Source organism: Myotis daubentonii, chromosome Y, assembly GCF_963259705.1.
Source record: "Myotis daubentonii chromosome Y, mMyoDau2.1, whole genome shotgun sequence".
Taxonomy (NCBI): domain Eukaryota; kingdom Metazoa; phylum Chordata; class Mammalia; order Chiroptera; family Vespertilionidae; genus Myotis; species Myotis daubentonii.
Genome location: NC_081862.1, coordinates 16,810,033 through 16,835,182, shown reverse-complemented (window position 1 = coordinate 16,835,182; position 25,150 = coordinate 16,810,033). Strand labels below are relative to the sequence as shown.

At 43.6% G+C, this 25,150-nt stretch overlaps 1 protein-coding gene across 1 annotated transcript in view; it reads left to right on the top strand.

Annotated features, from left to right (window-relative positions):
• LOC132225556 (probable ubiquitin carboxyl-terminal hydrolase FAF-X) overlaps positions 1 to 25,150 on the top strand; it is a 273,762-nt gene that overhangs the window by 195,129 nt on the left and 53,483 nt on the right. The window contains 4 exon segments of the mRNA XM_059680650.1: positions 16,436 to 16,544; positions 17,089 to 17,235; positions 20,215 to 20,361; positions 21,704 to 21,926. Of these exon segments, the coding sequence (XP_059536633.1) occupies positions 16,436 to 16,544; positions 17,089 to 17,235; positions 20,215 to 20,361; positions 21,704 to 21,926 (626 nt within the window).

The window sequence follows — 25,150 nt, the reverse complement described above, 5'->3', positions numbered from 1 at the left end:
AGGGCGGATCAGGGGTTGGGGCGCTGCCCTCTATCACCCACAGAGCAGGGCTGATCAGGGGGTTGGGGTGCCGCCACTCTCACACTCAGGGCAGGGCCAATGGGGAGGTTATGGCTCTACCCTGTCACACACAGAGCAGGGCCCATGGGGGGGCGGGGGTTGTGGCGCTGCACCCTGTCACACACAGAGCAGGGCCAATCGGGGTTGGGGAGCTCCCCCCTGTCACGCACAGAGCAGGGCCCATCAGGGGATTGAGGAGCTCCCCCCCTGTCACTCACAGAGTACGGCCGATAGGGGAGTTGGGGCACCGCCCCCTGTCACACACAGAGCAGGGCTGATCAGGGGGTTGGGGCGCCGCCACTGTCACACTCAGGGCAGGACCGATGGGGAGGTTATGGCTCTACCCTGTCAAACACAGAGCAGGGCCAATCAGGGGGTTGGGGCACCGCAGCCTGTCACACACAGAGCCGCAGGAACGATCACGGGGTTGGGGAGCTCCCCCGTATCAGGCACAGAGCAGGGCTGATCAGGAGGTTGGGGTGCCTTCCCCTGTCACGAAGAGAGCAGGGTGGATAGGGAGGTTGTGGCCCCGCCCCCTGTCACACACAGAGCCGCAGGGCAATCAGGTGGTTTGGGCACTGCCCCCTGTCACGCTGATCCTGGTGCTGGGAGGCATATTACCCTTTTACTATATAGGATAGAGGCCTGGTGCATGGGTGGGGGCCGGTTGGTTTGCCCTGACGGGTGTCCAGGATCAGGGTGGGGGTTCCCTTGGGGGGCAGGGTAGCCTGAGCGAGTGGCCTGTGTTGGTTTGCATGCTGGCCATGCCCCCATTGGGGTGGGGGTCCCTGCTGGGGGCACATGGCCAGCCTAGGTGAGGGGCTGAAGGCAGTTTTCAGGCTGGCCATGCCCCCCAGCAGGGACCCTCACCCCAATGGTTTCATGGCCAGTCTGGGTGAGAGTTGAGTTCCATTTGCAGGCCCCTTCCTCGGCGGCTGGCCAGGGTGACCCCAGCCTCCCACGTGCTCAGATCGGCTGTGGCCACTGGCCACAGGTTCCTCCTTTAGCAACTGGCCAGCACAGGCAGGAAGCTTGGGTCACCCCTGGCATTGCCCAGGAAGACCCAAGCCTTTCATTCGCTCTGGCGTGCTCCATGACTGCCACCCATAAGCCCCTTCTTCGCCAGCCAGTCCAGCGGGAGGGAAGCTTGGCTTCCTCCATTGCCGGGGTGACCCAAGCCTCCCACCCACTCCTACTGGCTCTGTGGCCACTGCCATTTTTGTCCCGCTAATTTGCATGTTTCCTCCTGATTGGCTGTGGGGTGTTGCAGAGGTATGATAAATTTACATATTTGTCTGTTTTTAGTGTAGATACATATACATGTTTTTTAAGATGGACTTTAGAGAGAAAGGAAGAGGGAGAGAAACAGAAACATCAGTGATGAGAGAGAATCACTAATTGGCCACCTCATACTGCCCACCTGTGGGGATCAAGCCCAAACTTGGCATGTGCCATGACTGGGAATTGAACCATGACCTCCAGGTTCATAGGATAACACTTAGCCATTGAGCCACGTTGCTTCTTCTATGTCTTTAAAGTTCATGTGTGTTATCTTCTAATTCTCACCTGAGAATATTTTTTTCATTGATTTTCAGAGAGAGTAAAAGGGAGAGGATGAGGAAGATAAAAAGAGAGAAAGAGAGAAAGAAACATCAGTGTGAGAGAGGCACATTGATTGGTTGCCTCCTGCACACTCCCTGAAGGGAGCCTGAGATCAAATCTGGAACCCAAGTATGTGCTCTTGACCAGAATTGCATCTGCGATCCTTCTGTACACAGGCTGGTGCTGTAACCACTACAGCACTCGGGCCAGGGTTTGTCATTTTAATTATGATGTGTCTTGGAGTATGCACTTTAAGTACATCCAATCAAGGATCTCTATGCTACCTTAACTTAGGTAACATTTTTCTTCACTAGGTTAGGAAAATTTTCAGCCATTGTCTCTTTTTTTTTAATATGTTTTATTGATTTTTTGCAGAAAGGAAGGGAGAGGGATAGAGAGTTAGAAACATCAACGAGGGAGAAACATCGATCAGCTGCCTCCTGCACACTCCCTACTGGGTATGTGCCCGCAACCAAGGTACATGCCCTGGACCGGAATCGAACCGGGGACCCTTGAGTCCGCAGGCCGATGCTCTGTCCACTGAGCCAAACCGGTTAGGGCATCAGCCATTATTTCTTAAAACAGGTTCTCTATTACTTGCTCACTTTCTTCTTTTCTGGTACACCTATTATGCTGATGTTGCAACCTTTCATGTTGTCCTAGAGTTCCCTTAAACTATCCTCCTGCTTTTTAGTTATGTTTTTTCCATTGGTTTTGAGACAGTGGGTGGGAGGGAGGGAAACGTTGATGTGAAAGAGAGACATAGATTGGTTGCCTCCTGCACTTGCCCTTACCAGGCCCTGGAATCGAACCTGCAACCCAAGTGCATGCCTTTGACGGAATTGAATTCCCAACTCCTAGGTGCACAGGCCCATGCTCTATCCACTAAGGCAAACCAGCTAGGCCTGTCCTCCTGCTTTTCAATTGTTTTTTCTTTTTCCTGCTCTAATTGGATGGGTTTTTTTCTACCTTGTCTTCCAAATCACTGCTTCGATCTTCTGCCTTATTCAGTCAACTTTTGGTTCTTTCCAGTGTATACTTTTTTTTGTTACTCTTCACCCAGAGGTATTTTTTCCTTTGATTGTTTTTGGGGGTTTTTTGTGTTTTTTTTTCCTTTAAGAAAAAGTGAAGGGAGGTTCGAGTGTCAAAGAGAGAAAAATATGGATGTGATAGGAATGAAGCTATTGGTTGCCTCCCACATGTGCCCGCACGGTGGCTAGGAATCAAACCTGCAGCCCAAGTACGTGCCCTTGAACAAGAATTGAACTCACAACCCTCCACTGCATAGGCTGACTGACTCTGTAAACCAGAGGTTCTCAACCTTCCTAATGCCGTGACCCTTTAATACAGTTCCTCATGTTGTGGTGACCCCCACCCACAAATTATTTTCGTTGCTACTTCATAACTGTAATTTTGCTACTGTTATGAATCGTAATGTAAATATCTGACATGCAGGATGTATTTAGGTGATCCCTGTGAAAGGGTTGTTCGACCCCCAAAGAGGTCGCGACCCACAGGTTGAGAACTGCTTACCAAGCCCAGTACATTCTTCGTGTCAGATATGTTCTTCTTTTCCAACTGTTTTCTATGTCTTGTTTCTTGTTGTAGTTCACACTAAGTTCCTTGTAATTCTAAGTTCTTTGAGCATCTCTTATGACCAGTACTTTGAACTCTAGATATGAAAAATTGCTTTCTTCCTTTTTTGTTAGCTCTTTTTTCTGGAGTTTCCTCCTTTTCATTCACTTGGCGGTTGTTTCTTTGTCTGCCCATTTTTGCTGTGTATTTTTTTTTTCTCTGTGTATTAGATAGACCTGTTATATCTCAGTGTTCACGGCGTGGCCTTAGATAATAAGTGTTCTGCGGGACCCAGTAGTGCAGTTGGAGTCTCTTTGATCTTATGAGCTGGGTGCTCTAGGAATGTCCTTTGTGTAAGTTATTTGGGCTTTCCTGTCGTAATTAGGTCATGATTGTTGTTGTCCCCTTTGTTAGTTGGATCTCCTCTCAGGCTGTCTGACTGTGAGGCTTTCCCTTGACCACATTATGCAAGTTGTTATGCAGGTGCTGACAAGAAAACAAAACAAAAACAGACAAAAGACCCCTACAACAAGAATAAAACAGCTACAAAATAAAAGAGAATTAGGAAAGAGTAAAGAGAACAAGGGGGAAGAAATCAGAATATGAATGGATATAATGAAAATAACATAAGAATGAAGAATAGGAAAAGTAAAATTGTATAAAAGAAAAGAAAATTATGAAAAGGGAAAAAGTAAGCAGGAGAAGTAAAAAGAGTAAGAAAAAGAATGAGGAAAATAGGTGAAAGAAAAAGAAACAAAAATAATACAGTAAAAATGAAGATAATATAAAAGAAAGAAGCAGAGAAGGAAGGGAAGGAGGGGGGGGGGAGGGCAGGAGGAAAAAGTTAAGTGGCATTCATCTCAGCACAGTTTAGTGCATCCTGGAAGTTCCCTTTGTATTATGCTCTCCTGATAAAAACAGGCTGATTCTTTCATCTGCTATTTTTGGGCCTCTCAGGTGGTACTTACTAAGTCAGCAATGGCAAACCTATGACACGTGTGTCAGAGGTGACACGCGAACTCATTTTTTTGGTTGATTTTTCTTTGTTAAATGGCATTTATTTATTTTAGAGAAAAAAACATTTTTATAGTTTTTTTATTTATTAATTAAATCTTTATTGTTCAGATTATTATATTTGTTCCTCTTTTTCAACCCCATAACTCCCCTCCACCCAGTTCCAACCCCACCCTCCTCCCTCACTCCCCATCCACTGTCCTCATCCATAGGTGCATGATTTTTGTCCAGTCTCTTCCCCCATCCCCATCACCCCTTTCCCCCACAAGAATAGCCAGTCCACTCCCTTTAAATGCCCCTGATTCTATTATAATCACGAGTTAATTCTGCTCATCAGATTATTCACTTGATTTTCAGATTCACTTGTTGATAGATGTGTATTTGTTGTTCATAATTTGTATCTTTACCTTTTTCTTCCTCTTCCTCTTCTTAAAGGATACCTTTCAGCATTTCATATAATACTGGTTTGGTGGTGGTGAATTCCTTTAGCTTTTTCTTATCTGTGAAGCTCTATATCTGACCTTTAATTCTGAATGATAGCTTTGCTGGATAAAATAATCTTGGTTGTAGGTTCTTGGCACTCATCACTTTGAATATTCTTGCCACTCCCTTCTGGCCTGCAAAGTTTCTGTTGAAAAATCAGCTGACAGTCGTATGGGTACTCCCTTGTAGGTAACTGACTTTCTCTTGCTGCTTTTAAGATTCTCTCTGTCTTTTGCTCTTGGCATTTTAATTATGATGTGTGTTGGTGTGGTCCTCTTTGGATTTCTTTTGTTTGGGGTTCTCTGCGCTTCCTGGACGTGTAAGTCTATTTCTTTCACCAGGTGGGGGAAGTTTTCTGTCATTATTTCTTCAAAGAGGTTTTCAATATCTTGCTCTCTCTCTTCTTCTGGCATCCCTATAATTCTGATGTTGGTAAGCTTGAAGCTGTCCCAGAGGCTCCTTACACTATCTTTGTATTTTTGGATTCTTTTTTCATTTTGCTTTTCTGGTTGGGTATTTTTGCTTCTTCGTATTTCAAATTGTTGACTTGATTCTTGCAATCCTCTAGTCTGCTGTTTTGAGTCTGTATAATATTCTTTATTTCAGTCAATGTATGCTTAATTTCTAGTTGGTCCTTTATCACTACCTCAAGGGTCTCATTAGATTTCTTGTAGATCTCAAGTTTATTGGCAGTTTCTAGAAAATTCTTGAAAAACCTTAAAAGTTTGGTTTTGAACTCTACATCCAGTAGTTTGCTTTCCTCCATTTCTGTCATTTGTGTCCTTTTTTTGATTCCGCATTTTTTATGCTTCCCTGTTGATAAAGTGGTTTTCTGTGCTGAGTGTCCTCTAGGGCCCAGTGGTTCAGCCTCCCCAATTATCTGAGGAGGACACTCTTGATGCACCCCCTTGTGGGCTTTGTGCACAGTCTTGTTGTAATTAAGCCTTGATTGTTGTAGTTATCACTGTGAGGAATTGACCTCCAGGCCAATTGGCTGTGAGAATCAGCTGTGTCTGCAGTGGGAGAACTTCTGTGCTGGAGACACCACTCTGGGGCAAGACTTGCTTCAGTGGGGCTTTGGTGCTCACTGAGTCTGCCCCCTGAGTGTGTCTTTTATGGTTCCACGGAGCTGCAAACTGGATGGTCCCACTCTGACCTCTGGTTTTCCTGGCTCGTGGATCTCTAGGGAGGTGCTAATCTAGCCTTTGCTTGAGGCTATCCAGCAAAAGCTTCCCTGCAGGGCTTGGGCGGGGCGGGTCTCAAGGGATCAACAGGGTGGGGCTAGGAGTTATGGCTGCTCTCAATCCAGCCCTCAGAGGCTCTGCTTCTCAGTGTCCCGGTAATCTCTGCAAGCCCCTTGGAGAGAAAGCTGCCTTCGAGTTCCAACCGATGCCAGACAGTCCCGATTCTCCCTTATGAGTCTGGGTCCCCAGAGACTCGCCTGGAACTGGAGCTCAGAGCCTGAGACTCCCTCCCAATTGAAAACGACAACCGCACCCTCAGCCGCCAGCCCACTCCGCATGCACCTCCGCACCTTAGTATTTTACTTCCGCACTGCGCCTCCGAGTCTCTGTATGCTTTTCTCTTTTCTTCTAGTTGTAGGACTTCCACTCAGCCAGCCTTCCTGTGGTTCTGGATGATGTCCGTTCTGTCTTTTAGTTGTATTTTTGAAGTGGTTGTTCGAGGCAGCAAACTCCGGTGTTTACCTATGCCGTCATCTTGGTTTCTGTTAAATGGCATTTAAATATATAAAATAAATATGAAAAATACAAGTCTTTGTTTTACTATGGTTGCAAATATCAAAAAATTTCTATATGTGACATGGCACTAGAGTTAAGTTAGGGTTTTTCAAAATGCTGACACACCGAGCTCAAAAGGTTCACCATCACTGTACTAGGTGTACCAGTTAGTAATGTAGATTTTGTACTCAAAGCATCATAATTTCAAGAGAAAAATCAAAAGTGCTTTATTCAAAGTAATTGTAGTCCATCTCTAGCTACACATTTCCCCAACTTTCAAGTAATTGCTGGATACTGTCCCAATAGAACTTTTCGTGTTCTGAGGCAAACCATTCAGAGACTCAATTTTCCACTTCTTCATACGTTTTGAAGTGCTGCTTAGAAAGTGCATGTACCATCGATCGGAACTAGTGGTAATCTGAAGGAGCAAAGTTTAGTGAATACAGTGGGTGGGTTAATACTTCCCAGGCAAGATCTTTTAACATGCTTTTAACTGGTTTGAAGTTTGTGATGGTGCGTCATCATGAAGCAAAATTACTTTGCCGTGTCTTCTGGACCATTCTGGTCATTTCACAATCAAAGCATGGTTCAAATTGATTATTTGTTGTCAGTAGTAGCACCTGGTTTAGAAGCTCATAATACACCACACCTTCCTGATCCCACCAAATATATAGCATTGTCTTCTTTCCAAAGCGGTTGGTCTTGCAGTCGATGTTGATGGTTGACGGTTGACTTGGATCAACCCATGATTTTGTGTGTTTAGAATTCTCAAAATAAATCCACTTTTCATCACTAGTCACAATTCGATGCAAAAAATACTTTGTTTTATGATGTTGAAGCAACATTATACTGATGACTTTTCGGTTTTCCATTTGTCTTTCATTCAGTTGATGTAGCACCCATTTTCCTTCTTTTAAAATCTTTCCCATTGCTTGTAAATGATTGGAAGTTATTTGCTGAGCAACATTTAATCTTTCTGCAAATTGTTTTTGAGTTTGACACACATCTTCATCCAATAATGCTTGTAATTGTTGGTCTTCAAAGTTTTTCGGTTGACCTGGACATTCTTTGTCTTTCACATCAAAATCATCACTTTTAAAGTGTTTAAACCAGCATTCACAATTATCTTGAGATGGACCATGTTCACCATAAGCTCCCCGAAGTATACAATAACTTTCAGCAGCACTTTTCTTCAAAATAAAGTAATGAATTAAAACTTCCGCAAATGCTCTTTTTTTAGCATGAAATTCGACACTTTTAAGCGTAAAAATATCTATGATATTAACACCTTTAGAAAATTTGACATATGAAATTTTGAAGCTTGCTGTCAATACAACAAAATAGCATACATGTGAAATTTCATATATATCAACATTTGTATAACTCCATCTATTAAAAAAAATCCACATTATTAACCAGTGCACCTAGTAGGTGCTAGCCACTGTCATAAGCTACCCACAGTTGGTTCTCAACAACCTGGGAAAAACTTAAAGCAATTCAGTTTGTGTCTGTCTCCACAAGGCCTAGCTGTGTGCAGGAGAGTTCAAACTACTCTAGGGCCCAGGGAGGCGTCAGCAAGCTTCTCTAGATTCCAGGGCTCTGCCTCCCCCAGCTTTCTCCTGCCACCAGCTGTCAGTCTTTACTTCTGAAAAGGTTGTTCCTAAAAAATCTTTTGGCAGGAAAAAATTAGGCCTCTGGGTCTCCCATGGGCAGGAGGTGCCTTTCAGATATCAGTGAAAATGGTAGATGTGTTTTCCTGTCCCAGAGCTACTCTTCTGAGAGTGTCTCAGAATATTTCTCTGTCCTCAACTGGTGAGAGATCCTCGTATGCAGTGCAGTGGGATCTGCTGGAAATTGGAAATAGTTTCTATTAGCTCTCCTGTGAGGGGTAAGTACTAGTCATGTTCCAAGGATAGTGGGACAGATGGCCCCACCCCCAACCCAGTCACTGATGCTTCCTGATACTGAATTTTCCTAGCATCTTACTATCTTGCCTCATTATTTCTTCTGTTCCTCCTTTGTTACTTGTTTGTATTTTTGTGGAATATTAATAAAATTGAATTAGACCTCAGTCAGCTTCCATTTCTAGGATGATGAAGGGACAGAAGCAGGAGAACTAGATTTTTGGCTTTTGAATAACTAATCAAACTTTGAATAGAAGCCATTTATATTTATTATATCACATTTTACATACTGGTAACTTTAATTTTGTTTCTCCTGGTATAAAATTTATCTTATACTCAAATTTCCTAATGAAATTTTTTATAAGTAAAGTTGACAGAATTTTGCTCTGAGTTTAGTAAGATTAACAACCAACTAATTTCTACCATTTGAGGAAATATTTGAAAGTTACAAACTGTCTATGCTGGGTTTGCTATACTTATTCTTTGTCTTGTTTCAAAAGGATAAAAAAGTATATACACAAGAAAATTAATGCAAGACAATAAGAAAATGAAAATACAGCATTGAGGATATTGGAATAAAATTAAAGGAGGAAAAGTTATGATGAAGCCAAAAGCGGGCTTAACGAGGGACTCTTTCCCCTTCCCCACATGGGAGTCTGTGCTGTGGTATTCTTTTTCATCGTGGGATCTGTACTTGTTCTTCAATAAGTTTCCACCTTTCCTATTAAAAAAAGGGGGGGCAGGCTTAATGCAAAAAACTTAAAATTCTTTATATTTGAACTACAAATTTGTTTTAAAGGTTTAGCAGCTAGCAAATGAACAGAAACATGGTATTTATTCACAAAAAAATGGAACCATAATGTCTTACTCAGGCATTTTTTAGCACCTAATATGTCTTTGGCTCTCTATTCTTGGTACTGGAGGCTCTCTCAACAAAGCCTGAAAGAGCTTGCTTTTGACAAGCATTAGTGAGGTTGATGTTCAGTATCTGAAATAGACACATTAGTTGAGCAGGCATTGCCTTAGAAGATTTGCACAAGTCAATTGAAATTGGAAATATTTGAAAGTTACAAACTGTCTATGATGGGTTTGTATCATACGAATTCAGGTTATTCAGGTATAACTGCTTGTTGTTAGTGTGTTTTTTGAAGTCTGTTCCTGATTAATTGATTTTGCAAAAAAGGGGTAGCATTGTTTGGGTTGTTTTCAAAAGCTTTTCACTGAGACAGCTGTCCTTTACAAATTTTAACATGATGTTGCTGGCTTTATTTTATCATGACTACAGAACAATCTGTTTTTTCCCAAATTTGTGAGAACTTTTCATTTCTCTCTTTTTCTAAAAAAAATATATCTTTATTGATTTCAGAGAGGAGGGAAGGGGGAGAGAGAGGTAAAAACATCAGTGATGAGAGAAATCATGGATCGGCTACCTCCTGCACATCCCCTACTGGGGATCGTGCCCACAATTCGGGCATGTGCCCTTGACCCAAATTGAACCCAGGACCCTTCAGTCCACAGGCTTTCGCACTGTCCACTGAGCCAAACCACCTAGGGCTCATTTCTCGTTTTTTAATAGGAGATACGGACCCCTAGATTGTGTACAACTTGTGTTTACCAGTTACTGAGCACATCTTATATTGAAATGATCCAGTGTCATAGCAATAAATTAATTGCAGTTGACCTTGACCAGCCTGGGAGTTAGGAGTGCTATGTACTCTTTTCCCTCTCCCACAGTCAAAAATCTGTGAATAGGCCCTGGCTGGTTGCTCAGTTGTTTGAAGTGTCATCACATACACCAGAAGGTCACTGGTTCAATCCCCGGTCAGGGCACTTACAGGCAGGAAGCAATCAATGTTTTTCTCTTACATTGTTGTTTCTCTCTTTCTGTATTTCTTCCCTCCCTCCCTCCCTCCCTTCCTTTCTTTCTCTTCTCTTCTCTCTCTCTCTCTCCTTCCCTCTCTAAAAATCATTAAACATATTCTGGGGTGAGGACTTCAAAAACTCTGTGTATAATTTTTCACTCCCCCCAAAAGTTAATTACTAATACCCTATTGTGTATCATAGACCTTAGTAATAATTTTTTATTTTAAATCCTTTAATGTTTAAAGTATTATATATGTCTCCTTTTCCCCCATTGACCTCTCCCCGGTCACTCCCACCCTCCAACACATGACCTCACCCCCTTACTGTCTGTGTCCATTGGTTATGTTTATTTGCATGCATACAAGTCCTTAAGTTGATCTCTTACCCTCCCCTGCCTTCCCTCTGAGGTTTGACAATCTGTTTGATGCTTATGTATCTCTGGATCTATTTTAGTTCATCCGTTTATTGGTATGTTGTTCATTATATCCCACAAATGAGTGAGATCATGTGATATTTATCTTTCTGTGACTGGCTAATTTCATTTAGCATAATGTTCTCCAGGTCCATCCCTGCTATTGCAAATGATGAGTCCTTTCTTTTTTATAGCAGCATGGTATTCCATTTTGTAGATGTATCACAGTTTTTTAATCCACTCATCTGTTGATGGGCACTTAGGCTGTTTCCAAATATAGCTAATGTAAATTGTGCTGCTATGAACCTATGTGGTGAATATATCCTTTCTGATTGGGGTTTCGGATTTCTTGGGATATATTCCTAGAAGTGGAATTACTGGGTCAAATGGAAGTTCCATTTTTAATTTTTTGAGGAAACCCCATACTGTTTTCCACAGTGGCTGCACCAGTCTGCATCCCCACCAGCAGTGAAGGAAGGTTCTTTTTTTTCGCATCCTCACCAGCACTTGTCGTTCGTTGATTTGTTGATGATAGCCATTCTGACAGGTGTGAGGTAGTACCTAGTTGTTTAGATTCGCATCTCTCAGATGATTAGTGACTTTGAGAATGTTTTCATATGTCTCTTGGCCTTCTGTATGTCCTCTTTTGAAAAGTGTCCATTTAGGTCTTTTTCCCATTTTTTGATTGAATTGTTTATCTTCTTTTTATTGAGTTGTATGATTTCCCTATAAATTTTGGAGATTAAACCTATCGATATTGGATGTTACCTTAATAATGATTTATCCCTGGTTGATTTGGCTCAGTGGATAGAGCATCGGCCTGCAGATTGAAGGGTCCTGGGTTCAATTCTGATCAGGGTCACATGTCTGGGTTGCGGGCTCAATCCCCAGTAGGGTGCATGCAGGAGGCAGCTGATAGATGATTCTCTCTCATCATTGATATTTCTGTCTCTCCCTTCCTCTCTGAAATCACTTAAAAAATATTTTAAAAATAATAATTTAAAGTCAATTAATACATCATTTCTCAGGTATATATACAGGCAAAAGTAGATTTGTACTTTATTCTTGTATAATTTATTAATGTATTATTTTCAATCAGAACAACTGTGAATATACTTTTGCCTGACCATGTATTATATGCTGTATTCTCACAATAAACTACAGAAAATAAAATGTTATGTAAATACATTTACAATTCTGTGAATATGTATTGAAAAATATCTGCATATACTGGTAAGTATACCTGTGCATTTCAAAGCTGTATTGTTCAAGGTTCAATTCCAGGTAATCTAGATAAATCAATACATTATACTACATTTTTTAAAAATATATATTATTGATTTTTTTACAGAGAGGAAGAGAGAGATAGAGAGTTAGAAACATCGATGAGAGAGAAACATCGACCAGCTGCCTCCTGCACACTCCCTACTGGGGATGTGCCCGCAACCAAGGTACATGCCCTGGACTGGAATCGAACCTGGGACCTTTCAGTCCGCAGGCTGACACTCTATCCACTGAGCCAAACCAGTTAGGGCCATTATACTACATTTTTAAAAGATATAGATAAATATAATCAGATGAAGTTTCTGTTATTAAGATTAGAGACTGATTTTTCCAAAACTTCTCAAATAGATATTATTCACTATAATACTTGGTCTTCAAATCTTGGTATATATGAAAATTATTGGGATTGCTTATTAAAATATAGATTGCTGGACCTCTCTCCCTGACTTCCTTAATCAGTAAGTATAGAATGGGGCCAAGAACTTTTATTTCTAAAAAGCTCCCACATTCCCAGGTAATGCTGCTGGTTTTCAGAACTATATTTTGAGAACCACTAAATTCTATAATAATAATCTATGATAATAAAAGTGTAATATGCGCCGAAACCGGTTTGGCTCAGTGGATAGAGCGTCGGCCTGCGGACTGAAGGGTCCCAGGTTCGATTCCGGTCAAGGGCATGTGCCTGGGTTGCGGGCATATCCCCAGTGGGAGATGTGCAGGAGGCAGCTGATCGATGTTTCTCTCTCATCGATGTTTCTAACTCTCTATCTCTCTCCCTTCTTCTCTGTAAAAAATCAATAAAATATATTTAAAAAAAAAAGTGTAATATGCTATTTAGACTGGATGTCCTTCCTTCCAGACAAAGCTGCAGTGGGCAGGGTCTGAGGCAGAGGCTCCCCCACCTCCAGTAGTGACGGTGGCAGGTGGAGGCCACAGTATAGACCCTGGCTGTGCCGGGGGCTGGGGCCAAGGCCCTTGCAAGAATTTCGTGCATCGGGCCTCTAGTGCTATCTAATAATAGAAAAACATGGTAATTGACCGTACCTTCGCTACGCCTCCCATTGGCTAATCAGCATGGTATGCAAATTAACCACCAACAAAGATGGCAGCTAATTTGCATACTGCAGGCAGGGCGGGACAGCGCAAGCTGCCAGCCCACCACCATCCAGGGCAGGCCCGGCCCCACCTTGCCGCCCAGGACCTGATCGGCGGGTCCCGGGCGGCAAGGCAGCCCCACCTCAGAAGCCCCAGAAGCTGGCCCCGCCTTGCCATCCAGTACCCGCCCAATCAGGCGGCAAGGCAGCCCCACCCCAGAAGCCGCCTGATATGGTAGTAACTCTATCAGTAAGCACTCTGAAAGTCAGTGGCATGAATGCACCAATTAAAAGACAGATTATGAGCATGAATCAAAAACAAAACCCACTTTAAATATAAAGACACATATAAATTAAAAGTAAATGAATTAAGCTGCAGCCTGTTTTGTTCAATGGATAGAGCATTAGCCCATGGACTGAAGGGTCCCAGGTTCGATTCCAGTCAAGGGCATGTACCTCAGTTGCTGCTTTATCCCCAATCCCTATCAAAGCATGTGCAGGAGGCAACCAATCAATGTGTCTCTCCCTTTCCCTTCACTCTCTCTAAAATTCAATGGAAAAATATCCTTGGGTGAAGATTAACAAAGTAAATCAATTAAGTAACATTAAAGAGATTATAAGAAAAATATATTCCAAATTTTATTAGTTGTATAATCGTTACGTTTAAATTATTAACACCTAAGAAATTGGGTGAAGGGTACATATAATATGCTGTAGTGTTTTCACATATATGAGATTATTTCAAATTAAAATATTAAAAAATTAAAAATTAATAAAATATTAATTGAAATGTATCTGCATTACATGAAAAATCTAATTGCTTCTAGCATAATTTATTAAATTGTGCTAAAATTTACAAGGGTTCAATTAAAAAACATCTTAATTCTAAATGATATAATAGAAAATATATAATCATGCAGTTATAAGCACTTATCTGAAAATAAAAATTTAAAGAAGTGAATTTAAAGAAGGGATTAGCCAAAGAAAATATGTGCACAACCCATGGACACAGACAACAGTATAGTGATTGCCAGAGAGAAGTGAGGGGCAAGAGCTGGGTAGAGGGGGCAAAAGGGGGAAAATAGGGACATCCTATATAATAATAATAAAAGGCTCATATGCACATTGACTGAACGGCAGAATGACCGGTTGCTATGATGCACACTGGCCACCAGGGGGAAGATGCTCAATGCAGGAGCTGCCCCCTGGTGGTCAGTGCACTTCCATATGGGGAGTGCCACTCTGAAGATGGCTCATGGCTGGCCGGTGCCGTGGTGGCAGCAGGAGCCTCTCCCACCTCAGTGGCAGCACTAAGAATATCCAACTAACGGTTTAGACTCGATCCCTTGGGGACCTAAGCCTTTAGTCAGACATCCCCTGAGGGCTCCCTGGCTGCCAGAAGGATGTCTGACTGCAAGCTTAGGCCTGACCCCCCCAGGGAGTGGGTTTAAGTTGACAGGTGGACATCCCCCAAGGGGTCCTGTACTGTGAATGGGTACAGGCCAGGCTGAGGGACCCATCCCCCCTGAGTGCACAAATTTTTGAGCACCGGGCCTCTAGTCTACACTAATAAAAGACAAAGATGCTAATTGACCATACCTTCACTATGCCCTAAGCCATGCCCACTGGCCAATCAGAGCAACTATATGCAAATTAACCCAACCAAGATGGTGGCCAGCAGCCACGGAGCTGGAGCAAGCAGGAGGATTGTTTGCCTGGGCGATGGAGGAAGCCAAGCTTCCCACCAGGCCTGAGCCGGCTGAGGCCTCTGTTTGTGGCAACAAAGTTTTGATTATAGAAGACAAATAAATCCCAGATACCTGCTTCCAGCCTGCCTCTACTGGGAGCTTGGGTTTCTGGTGGTTGTGGCCAGCCTGAAAACAACCATCAGCCCCTCACCCAGGCTGGCCACACCCTCATGGGGTGAGGGTCCCCCCTGAAGGGCTTAGCCAGCCTGAAAACGGCCCTCAGGCCCTCACTAAGACTGGCCAAGCACCCCAGCAGGACCCCCCACACTGAAGGGGCTGTGGCCAGACTGAAAACAGCCATCAGCCACTCACCCAGGATTGCCAAGTCTCCATGGGGTGAGGGTTCCCACTGGGGGTCTTGGCCAGCCTGCAGACTACCATCAGCCCCTCACCCAGCCTGGCCAGGCATCCCAGCAGGACACCCCCCCTAACCCTGAAGGGAATGTGGCCATCCTGAAACCGGCCCTCAGCCCCTCGCCCAGGCACCCCAGGGGGAACCCCTACCCTGAAGGGGCTGTGGCCAGCCTGAAAACAGCCATCAGCCCCTCACCCAGGCTGGCCAGGCACTCCTATATAATAAAAGGGTAATATGCAAATTGACCCTAACAGCAGAACGACTGGGAATGACTGGTCACTATGATAGACACTGACCACCACAGGGCAGATGCTCAATGCTGGAGCTGCCCCCTGGTGGTCAGTGCGTTCCTACAGGGGAAGCTCTGCTCAGCCACAAGTCAGCCTGATGGCTGCCAGTACAGTGGTGGTGGTGGGAGCCTCTCCCACCTCCTCAGCAGCACTAAGGATGTCCAACTGCAGCTTAGGTCTGCTCCCCGCTGGCAGTGGATATCCCCCGAGGGCTCCCGGGCTGCCAGAAGCATATCTAACTGCCAGCTTAGGCCCAATCCTCTTGGGAGCAGATGGTCATCCCCCAAGGGGTCCCAGACTGTGAGAGGGCATAGGCCGGGCTGAGGGACCCTCGTGCACCGGGCCTCTAGTATATATTTAAAAGCTAAGCAACCAGAATGACCCGCAGCCTGCCTTCCCGCTATTGGCTCCCCAGAATCTGATCGGGCGTGGGGCAGACCAACAGCTCACAACTCCTCTTCCCAAGCCAGCAAACTGCTCGCGGGGGCTGGCCAGCCAAACCCCACCCATACATGAATTTGTGCACTGGGCCTGTAGAATAATATAGTTCATTGAAAACAATTCTATGGGAGGACAAAAAAGTATAGCACATGCACCTTTTATAGCATCTGTACATGTCATGTAGTATTGTATCTGTAGAGGTATTTGCAAAAGAAGTTTCAAATAAAGACATGTTTTACTTAATTACATAAATAAAAGTAAAGATATGTTTTTTTCACGTTTACTTGTTTTTTACATGGTTTTTGTCCCACCCCTGATTTACACCACATATTAAAGACTCTAAGAAATTAAATATTAAACTAACATAGTGATTTTTGTATTATATGGTTATTATTTCAGGTTTAACTCCCTGAAATATAGCTTAAGTTGTCATGTTTAATGTTAAATGATAATGGGGGTTACCTTATATTTTTACTGTTATTATTTATCTTCCCAGTCAGAGATAAAATGATTTTGGAATGTGTTTATTTAATGGAAATAATAAATCACATAGAAAATGTTTTTATTTCAGAACTATTCGTCAGTTGGCACAGGAGCAGTTTTTTTTAATGTGCACCAGATGTTGCATAGGACACAGGCCTCTGCTTTTCTTCGTTACTCTGCTCTTTACTGTTTTGGAGGTGAGATTTTTTTTTTTATGGAATTATCAATATGCTTTATTCTTAAAATGAAGGACATTGAAGAAATTACAGTTTAAACTTTTATTAAAATTAGGTCAATACATATTTAAGAAATGTAATCTTTCCCACTATTTTCTATACCAGGGGTCCTCAAACTTTTTAAATAGTGGGCCAGTTCACTGTCCCTCAGACCGTTGGAGGGCCAGACTATAGTTTAAAAAAAAACTATGAACAAATTCCTATGCAGCAAAAACACCCGGCAGGCCGGATAAATGTTTTCAGCAGGCCACATGTGGCCCGCGGGACGTAGTTTGAGGACCCCTGTTCTATACTATTTGTAGACTTGTTTTCATTTGCTTTTTATAAATACTTAAGGAAAAAATATATATTCTTGGGGAAAAAAGAAATCAAACATCTTATTGTTTTATGTTATTGATGTAAGGCAGTGCTACTTCATTTATCGGTACTCTTTGTTTTAGAAAAATTAAAATAAATTTTGACTATGGACTTGTGAACTCATACTGTGTAAATTATTATATTTCAGGGTATAGCAAGAGAGAGAAGTAAAAATTCAGATGACTATTTCACTCTTCTACGGCACCTTCTTAATTACGCATACAACAGCAATATTAATGTACCCAATGCTGAATTTCTTCTCAACAATGAAATTGATTGGCTCAAAAATATTAGGGTATGTTACATGATACTGTTTATTTTTTCACTGTTAAATTATTTACCTTATTTTAAAAGAATTTATAATTTTGATAATTTATGTTAAAGCCCAAGGGAATAATAAAACAAACAAAATATGTTCTATTCATTGATGAACTAATAATTCACTATTTGTAGAAAGACTGTACAACAAATTTTATATAAATACTAGAGGCCCAGTGCATGAAATTCGTACACAAGGGTGGGGGGGAGTCCCCTTAGCCCAGGCTGCACCCTCTCCAATCCAGACATCCCTCTCACAATCTGGGACCTCTGGCTCCTACTTGCTCACCTGCCTGCCTGCCTGATTTCCCCTAACTGGCTCCCCTGCCAGCCTGATCACCCCTAACTACCTCTGCCTCCGTTCCTTATCGCCCCTTACTGCCCCTTACCTATCCCCCGCCGGCCTGGTTCACCCCTAACTACCCCCTTCTACCAGCCTGGTTGCCCCTTACTGCCCCCCCCACCAGCCTGGTTGCCCCCAACTGCCCCCCTGTGCCGGCCTGGTCACTCCTAACTACCCCCTGCCCCTTGCCAGCCTGGTCACCCCATACAGCCTGCTATTCAGTCATTTGGTCATCCCTCACTAACCTCCCTACCATCCTGGTCACCCCACACAGCCTGCTGTTCAGTCATTTGGTCATCCCTCACTAATACCCCTGCCAGACTAGTTGCCCCACGCAGCCTGCTGTTCGGTCATCTGTCCGGTTGTTTCGGTAGTGACGGCCCCTGGCTTTTTATATATTGGGATCCTTTTTTAAATATATAAAAATTTGTGCACTCAGGGGTGGGGGAGGGTAAGGAGTGGGGCCAGACCCCTCAGTCTGACCTGCACCCTCTGTCATGTTCCAGTACCCCAGCCACTCCTGGCCTAGGCACAGGCCTACAGGCTTGGGGCAGCCTGGCTCCCGAGGCCCCATTTTGTCAAGAGAACAATGTTGGCATAAGTTACAGCCCTCACTGAACCCAGTACAGTGCATCTGTGCGTACAACTGCCTCGTTCATGTGCCTGCTTTGTCCTGAATTACTAACATCTTGAGGACATAGGTCTGTCTTATCCTGCTTCAACTTCAGTGCCTGTCCTGGTGCCAGGGACCTGAGAGGGTTTGCTGAGTGAGTGAGTGAATGATGAGTGAGTGAATGAGTGAATGAATGAGCGAGTAAGTGAATGAGCAAGCAGCTGCGGGACGGGAACTTCTGCCTGGCCAGTGTGGGTGAGGGGCTGAGGGCCGTTGTCAGGCTAGCCAGCAAGTGAAGCTCGCAGCCTTTCCTTTATTCTTTCTTTTTTTATTATTCTGGGATTTATTTACCTTTTATAATTGAAACATTGTTGACGTCCCTGGAGCTGAGAGGTGGCTCCAGCTCAGTAGCCACGGCCTGCTGAAAGCAGGTATCTGGGGTTTGTTTAGCTTCTGTAATTGAAACATTGTTGCTTTCGGGCTCAGAGCCGGGCCGCGGCAGGTGGGGAACCTTGGCTTCCTCCATCGCTGAAGCAAGCAAGCCTCATGTTCGCTTCAGCTGCGTGGCTGCTGGCCGCCATCTTTGTTGGCAGTTAATTTGCATATCGCCCTTATTAGCCAATGGAAAGTGTAGCAGAGGTATGGTTAATTACCCTTTTTTTCTTTTATTAGATACGTTAGTTTTGTTGATTTCAGATAGGAACAGAGAGGGAGAGAAACATCAGTCATGAGAGAGAATCACTGATTGGCTGTCTCCTACACACCCCACACTGGGGACTGAGCCTGAAATCGGGGCATGTGCCCTGATATGCAAATGTCTTTAGAAACTGATATATAGTTGTATTCATTTTGGTTTTTTTTTTTTACATTTAAAAACTGTCATATAATGAAGATTTTTTTGTTTGTGTTGTTAATCCTCACTCAAGGAAATTTTTTCCATTGATTTTTAGAGACACTGGGAGCAGGGGCCAGAGAAACATTGATGTGAGAGACACACATCAATTGGTTGCCTCCCACAGAAGGGCCAACCAAAATTGGGAATTGAACCTGCAATCCAGGTGTACATACTCTTGACCAGGAATGTAACCCAAGCTTTTCAGTGTGCAGGCGAATGCTCTAACCACTAAGTAACATGGGCCAGGGCTAATGAAGATTTTTAAAATTATTTTTAAGCAAAGTCTGATCACTTGCTCCCAATTTTTTTAAGGGGAGGCAACCAATATTTTTGGTGGCTTAAAAAATAAAAAAGTCTAATAAATTAGCATTTATATTATCTGCTTAATACATTTTACTTATACAGAGTTCTTTGAGAATATAGTTCTGAAATGTGTAGCTTTTTGGCTCTTAGATTAGCATTCTCCCAGTGCTTTATAAAGCCAACTTTCTGAATAGGATTTCTTTTTTTTCTTTTTTCTTTTTTTTTAAAATATATTTTATTGATTTTTTACAGAGAGGAAGGGAGAGAGATAGAGAGTTAGAAACATCAATGAGAGAGAAACATCGATGAGCTGCCTCCTGCACATCTCCCACTGGGGATGTGCCCACAACCCAGGCACATGCCCTCGACCGGAATCGAACCTGGGACCCTTCAGTCCGCAGGCCGACGCTCTATCCACTGAGCCAAACCAGTTTCGGCCTGAATAGGATTTCTTAATTTTGGCACCATTGACATTTTGGATCAGATTATTCCTGGTTTTGAGGGGCTATGCTGCCTGTACACTGTAGCATGTTAAGCTGTACATCACCTGTAATCATTAGATAGTTCTTTAGTAATTTCTCTGTGTTGTGAAATCAAACATATCTTCAGACATTGCCACTGTCTGTCTTCTTAGAGTGAAATTATTCAGATTTACTGTTTGGTAGAGTTCTATAAAATAAGAAATGGTAAGATTTAGGGAAATTATATCTGAGGTGTCACTCCCCCCCAGGTCTTTTTTGTTCTGACTTCTTTTGTGTTCCTTTCCTGTAAGTTAGGCCTTGTCATGTTTTGTCTTTGGCAGGATAATGTTAAAAACACAGGTGAAACAGGTATAGAAGAGCCTATATTGGAAGGCCACCTTGGGATAACAAAAGAGTTACTGGCCTTTCAGTCATCTGAAAAAAAGTATCAAATTGGTTGTGAAAAAGGAGGTGCTAATCTCATTAAAGTAAGTTCTAAATGTAGGTACTAAACTGGTTATATTCCTTTTTTTTTTCCTTTGTCCTCCTCATGTGAGGATATATTTTCATTTATTTCTTAGAAAATAAAGGAGGGAGAGAGAGAGAGAAACATCTGTGTGAGAGAGGCCTTGATCAGTTGTAACCCACAACCTTGGTACATGCCCTGACCAGGAATCAAGTCTTTTTTTTCAGGAGATGGATGATGCTCCAACCACTTGAGCCACCCGGCCAGGCCTAAACTGGTTGTGACCTTTTAATTGTTTGTTAGATTTAGCTGTATATAATTTTTTATCTTTGTGATATCATCTGGACCTTTTTTCTTTATCTTACAAAAACCTTATCTCTGAATGTTAAATATTTTAATGTTAAATATTTTTTACATGTATGCCTCTCTCTTTTTTCAAATATTTTTTTAATATTTTATTGATTTTTTTTTTTTTTAGAGAGAAGGGAGAGGGATAGAGAGTTAGAAACATCGATGAGAGAGATCAATCAGCTGCCTCCTGCACGCCCCCTACTGGGAATGTGCCCACAACCCAGGTACATGCCCTTGACCGGAATCGAACCTGGGACCTTTCAGTCCGCAGGCCGACGCTCTATCCACTGAGCCAAACCAGTTCCGCTCCCTCTTTTTATTTTTAAATATATTTTATTGATTTTTTTACAGAGAGGAAGGGAGAGTGATAGAGAGTTAAAACATCAATGAGAGAGAAACATCGATCAGTTGCCTCTTGCACACCCCCTACTGGGGATGTGCCCTTGACCGGAATCGAACCTGGGACCCTTCAGTCCACAGGCCGATGCTCTATCCACTGAGCCAAACCGGTTAGGGCTGCCTCCGTCTCTTAAAGAGATTTTTAAGTTAACTAGAAATCAAAGTTCAGATTTAATGTTTTAGAAAGTTAATCAGCATTAGTGATTTTGCTATTAAGTAAATCTGAATTTTTACTTGATGATACTTTAAACTGAGGAGAATGGTTATCCTGCAAGACTTTATCTTTTATGACATGTGTGCAATAAATTTCCTCGTGTATATCTTGCAATGCAAGGAAGAGTGTGTCATTTTATTGTATAATTAAGATAGTAGACTTACTTATAATATATGTATATTTTTAATTCTAGTCAATTTTTTAAAATAATTTTAAATATCTAGGAAATGGATGATGTTTATTATAGTAAATACTGTTTTGAAATGGAATTGTATTTTTTTAATTTGAAAATTCAAAATTGTTTTTTGAGATATTTAATTGAAAATACTTCCTTCCAAGCATATTTTTTCCTAAAACATACATTATGCTAACAAGTGATCTGTTTCTTTTAACTCTTTAGGAATTAATTGATGATTTCATCTTTCCTGCTTCAAAAGTTTACCTGCAATGTATGAGAAATAGAGAATTGCCAGTTGAGCAGGCTATTCCAGTCTGTGGTTCACCAGCTACCATCAGTGCTGGTTTTGAACTACTTGTGGCATTAGCCATTGACTGTGTGAGGAATCTCAAACAGATAGTAGACTATTTGACTGAAATGTACTACATAGGCACAGCAAAAACTAGTAAGTATTTTAACTTTAAAGGTAGTTTTATTGGTTCATAGTAGTTACATGTTTAAATTCTGGGTTTCTTTTGGTTTTTATGTGTATGTATAATCTACACTAATAAAAGACAAACATGCAAATTGACCGTACCTTCGGTATCCCTAAGCCACGCCCACTAGCCAGTCAGAGCAACTATATGCAAATTAACCCAACCAAGATGGTAGCCGGCAGCCACGGAGCTGGAGCAAGCAGGAGGCTTGGTTGCCCCAATGATGGAGGAAGCCAAGCTTTCCGCCTGCCGCAGCCAGCTCTGAACTCCACTGAAGGCAACAAAGTTTCAATTATAGAAGATAAATAAATCCCGGATACCTGCTTTCAGCCAGCCATGGCCACAGAGCTGGAGTGAGTAGGAGACTTGGGTTGCCCTTGGCAATGGAGGAAGCCAAGCTTCCCACCCGCCCGCCCTGGCTGGCTCTGAGCTCCACTGAAGGCTACAAAGTTTCAATTATAGAAGGTAAATAAATCCCAGAATAAAAAGAAAAAAAGAAGAGGTTGGGAGCTTCTGTCGCCAGCAGGGCTCAGCCAGCCTGAAAATGGCCCTCAGCCCCTCACCCAGTCTGGCTAAACCTCCATGGGGTGAGGGTCCCCACGGGGAGGGGACAATGGCTTGACCAGCCTGCAAACATCCATCAGCCCCTCACCCAGGCTGGCCAGGCACCCCAGCGGGACACCCACCCTCATTTGGGACACCCTTCAGGGCAAACCAGCCAGCCCCCACCCGTGCACCAGGCCTCTATCCTATATAATAAAAGGGCAATATGCAAACTGACCCTAACAGCAGAATGACTGGGAATAACTGATCACTGTGACACACACTGACCACCAGGGGCCAGATGCTCAATGCAGGAGCTGCCCCCTGGTGGTCAGTGCACTCCCACAGGGGAAGCTCTGCTCAGCCACAAGTCAGGCTGACGGCTGCCAGTACAGTGGTGGTGGTGTGAGCCTCTCCCACCTCTTCAGCAGCACTATGGATGTTTGACTTGAGTTTAGGCCTGCTCCCCGCTGGCAAGTGGGCAGCCCCTGAGGGCTGCCAAGCTGCCAGAGGGATGTCTGACTGCCAGCTTAGGCCCAGTCCCCCAGGGAGTGGGCCTAAGCCAGCAGGTGGTCATCCCCTGAGGGGTCCCAGACTGCCAGAGGGCATAGGCTGGGCTGAGGAACCCCTTTTAGTGCACAAAAATTTTTGCACTGGGCCTCTAGTATATATATAAGTGTCTTCCTGCAGGGGCTTGGGTAATGTGGGAAAATGTTTTATTTTATTATACTTGAAATAAAATTGAAACTCCAGAGTTATAAAATAAATTTGAAGCTACAGAATTAAATAAAGCATGCATTTGCATTTCAAGCCCTCACACATTGCTTAATGTTAATTTAACCTGAGTTCTAAAAAGTTACAGTTTGGTAGATAAAAATGTGAGAATATAAGAGTTAAGTGCCCCTTGTTATATTCTCAGTTAACATAATGTGCTCTCAGGATTCCCTTGAAGTAGAAAACTGTCTTCAGACAGCTAATAAGAACTAAAATTCAAAAGGAAGGGGAATTTAACCAAAATAACAAAAAATAACAACATAAAATTTCTCTTTAAATTACTATTTTTTTGTTAATCCTCACCTTTGACATTTTTTTCCATTGATTCTTAGAGAGAATGGAATAGAGGGTGGTGACGAAAGAGAGATAGGGAGAAACGTTGATGTGATAGGGAGACATCAAATGGTTGCCTCCTGCACCGCCTCAACCCAGGCCAGGATTGGGCATGCAACCCAGGTACATGACTTTGACTAGAAATCAAACCTAGATTTTGCTGTCTGTGTCCAATACTCTAACCACCATGCCAAACCTGCTAGACCTAAATTACTTACTTTTTAAGGAAGATGAAAGCTTCATAATATAATGTGTTGTAATTAATACAAATTTTTAAGAATAATGTAAACCACTTTTATATAAGAAAATTTTAATCACATTTTAGGTGTTTCTAACTGAACTTATCTCTCTGTATTGCAGAATCTGTATAAAGTCAGTGCAGCATAACAACATTTCTGTCAACAATGGACCAAATATTTATAATAGGGGTTCCATCTATAAATATATATATACTAGAGGCCCGGTGTACAAAAATTTGTGCACTCAGGGAGGGGGGGTGGTCCCTCAGCCCGGCCTGTGCCCTCTCGCAGTCTGCGACCCCTCGGGAGATAACGACCTGCTGGCTTAGGCCTGCTCCCGGGTGGCAGAGGGCAGGCCCAATCCCTAAGTGCAGCCCCTGGTCGGGCTCAGAGCAGGGCCGATTGGGGAGTTGGGGCGCCGCCCCGTCATGCACAGAGCAGGGCAGATCGGGAGGTTGTGATGCCACCCTCAGTCACGCTCAGGGTAGGGCCAATTGGGGGAATGGGGCGCCGCCCCCTGTCACACTCAAGGCAGGGTCAATGGGGAGGTTGTGGCGCCACCCCCTGTCATGCACAGAGCAGGGCTAATCAGCGGGTTGGGGCGCTGCCCCCGTCACACACAGAGCAGGGCCCATCAGCGGTTCGGGGCACCGCCCTCTATCACCCACAGAGCAGGGCCCATCAGGGGGTTGGGGCGCCGCCACTCTCACACTCAGGGCAGGGCCGATGGGGAGGTTATGGCTCTACCCCATCACACACAGAGCAGGGCCCGCGGGGGGGGGGGGGGGTGTTGGGGAGCTCCCCCCTATCAGGCACAGAGCAGGGCTGCTCAGGGGGTTGGGGCCCCACCCCCTGTCATACACAGAGCTGCAGGGCGATCAGGGGGTTTGGGCGCTGCCCCCTGTCACGCTGATCCCGGTGCCAGGAGGCATATTACCCTTTCACTTTATAGGGTAGAGGCCTGGTGCATGGGTGGGGCCGGCTGGTTTGTCCTGAAGGGTGTCCTGGATCAGGGTGGGGGTCCCCACTGGGGTGCCTGGCCAGTTTGGGTGAGGGGCTGAGGGCTGTTTTCAGGCTGGGAGTGACTGAAGTTCCCAACCGCTCCTTTTTTTCTTTTTTCTTTTTTTTTTCTGGGCCAGCTTTACCTTGAGGCTTGGCTCCAGCTCATAGGCCTCCGTGGCTGAAAGTAGGTTTCTGGCCTTTGCTTACAATGTTACGAATCTGCTAGCTGAAGTCCGGTGGTATTTGTTACAATGTTTCTTAAACTGCCCGCTCAGAGGCCTGCAGCCGCAGGCGGGGAACGT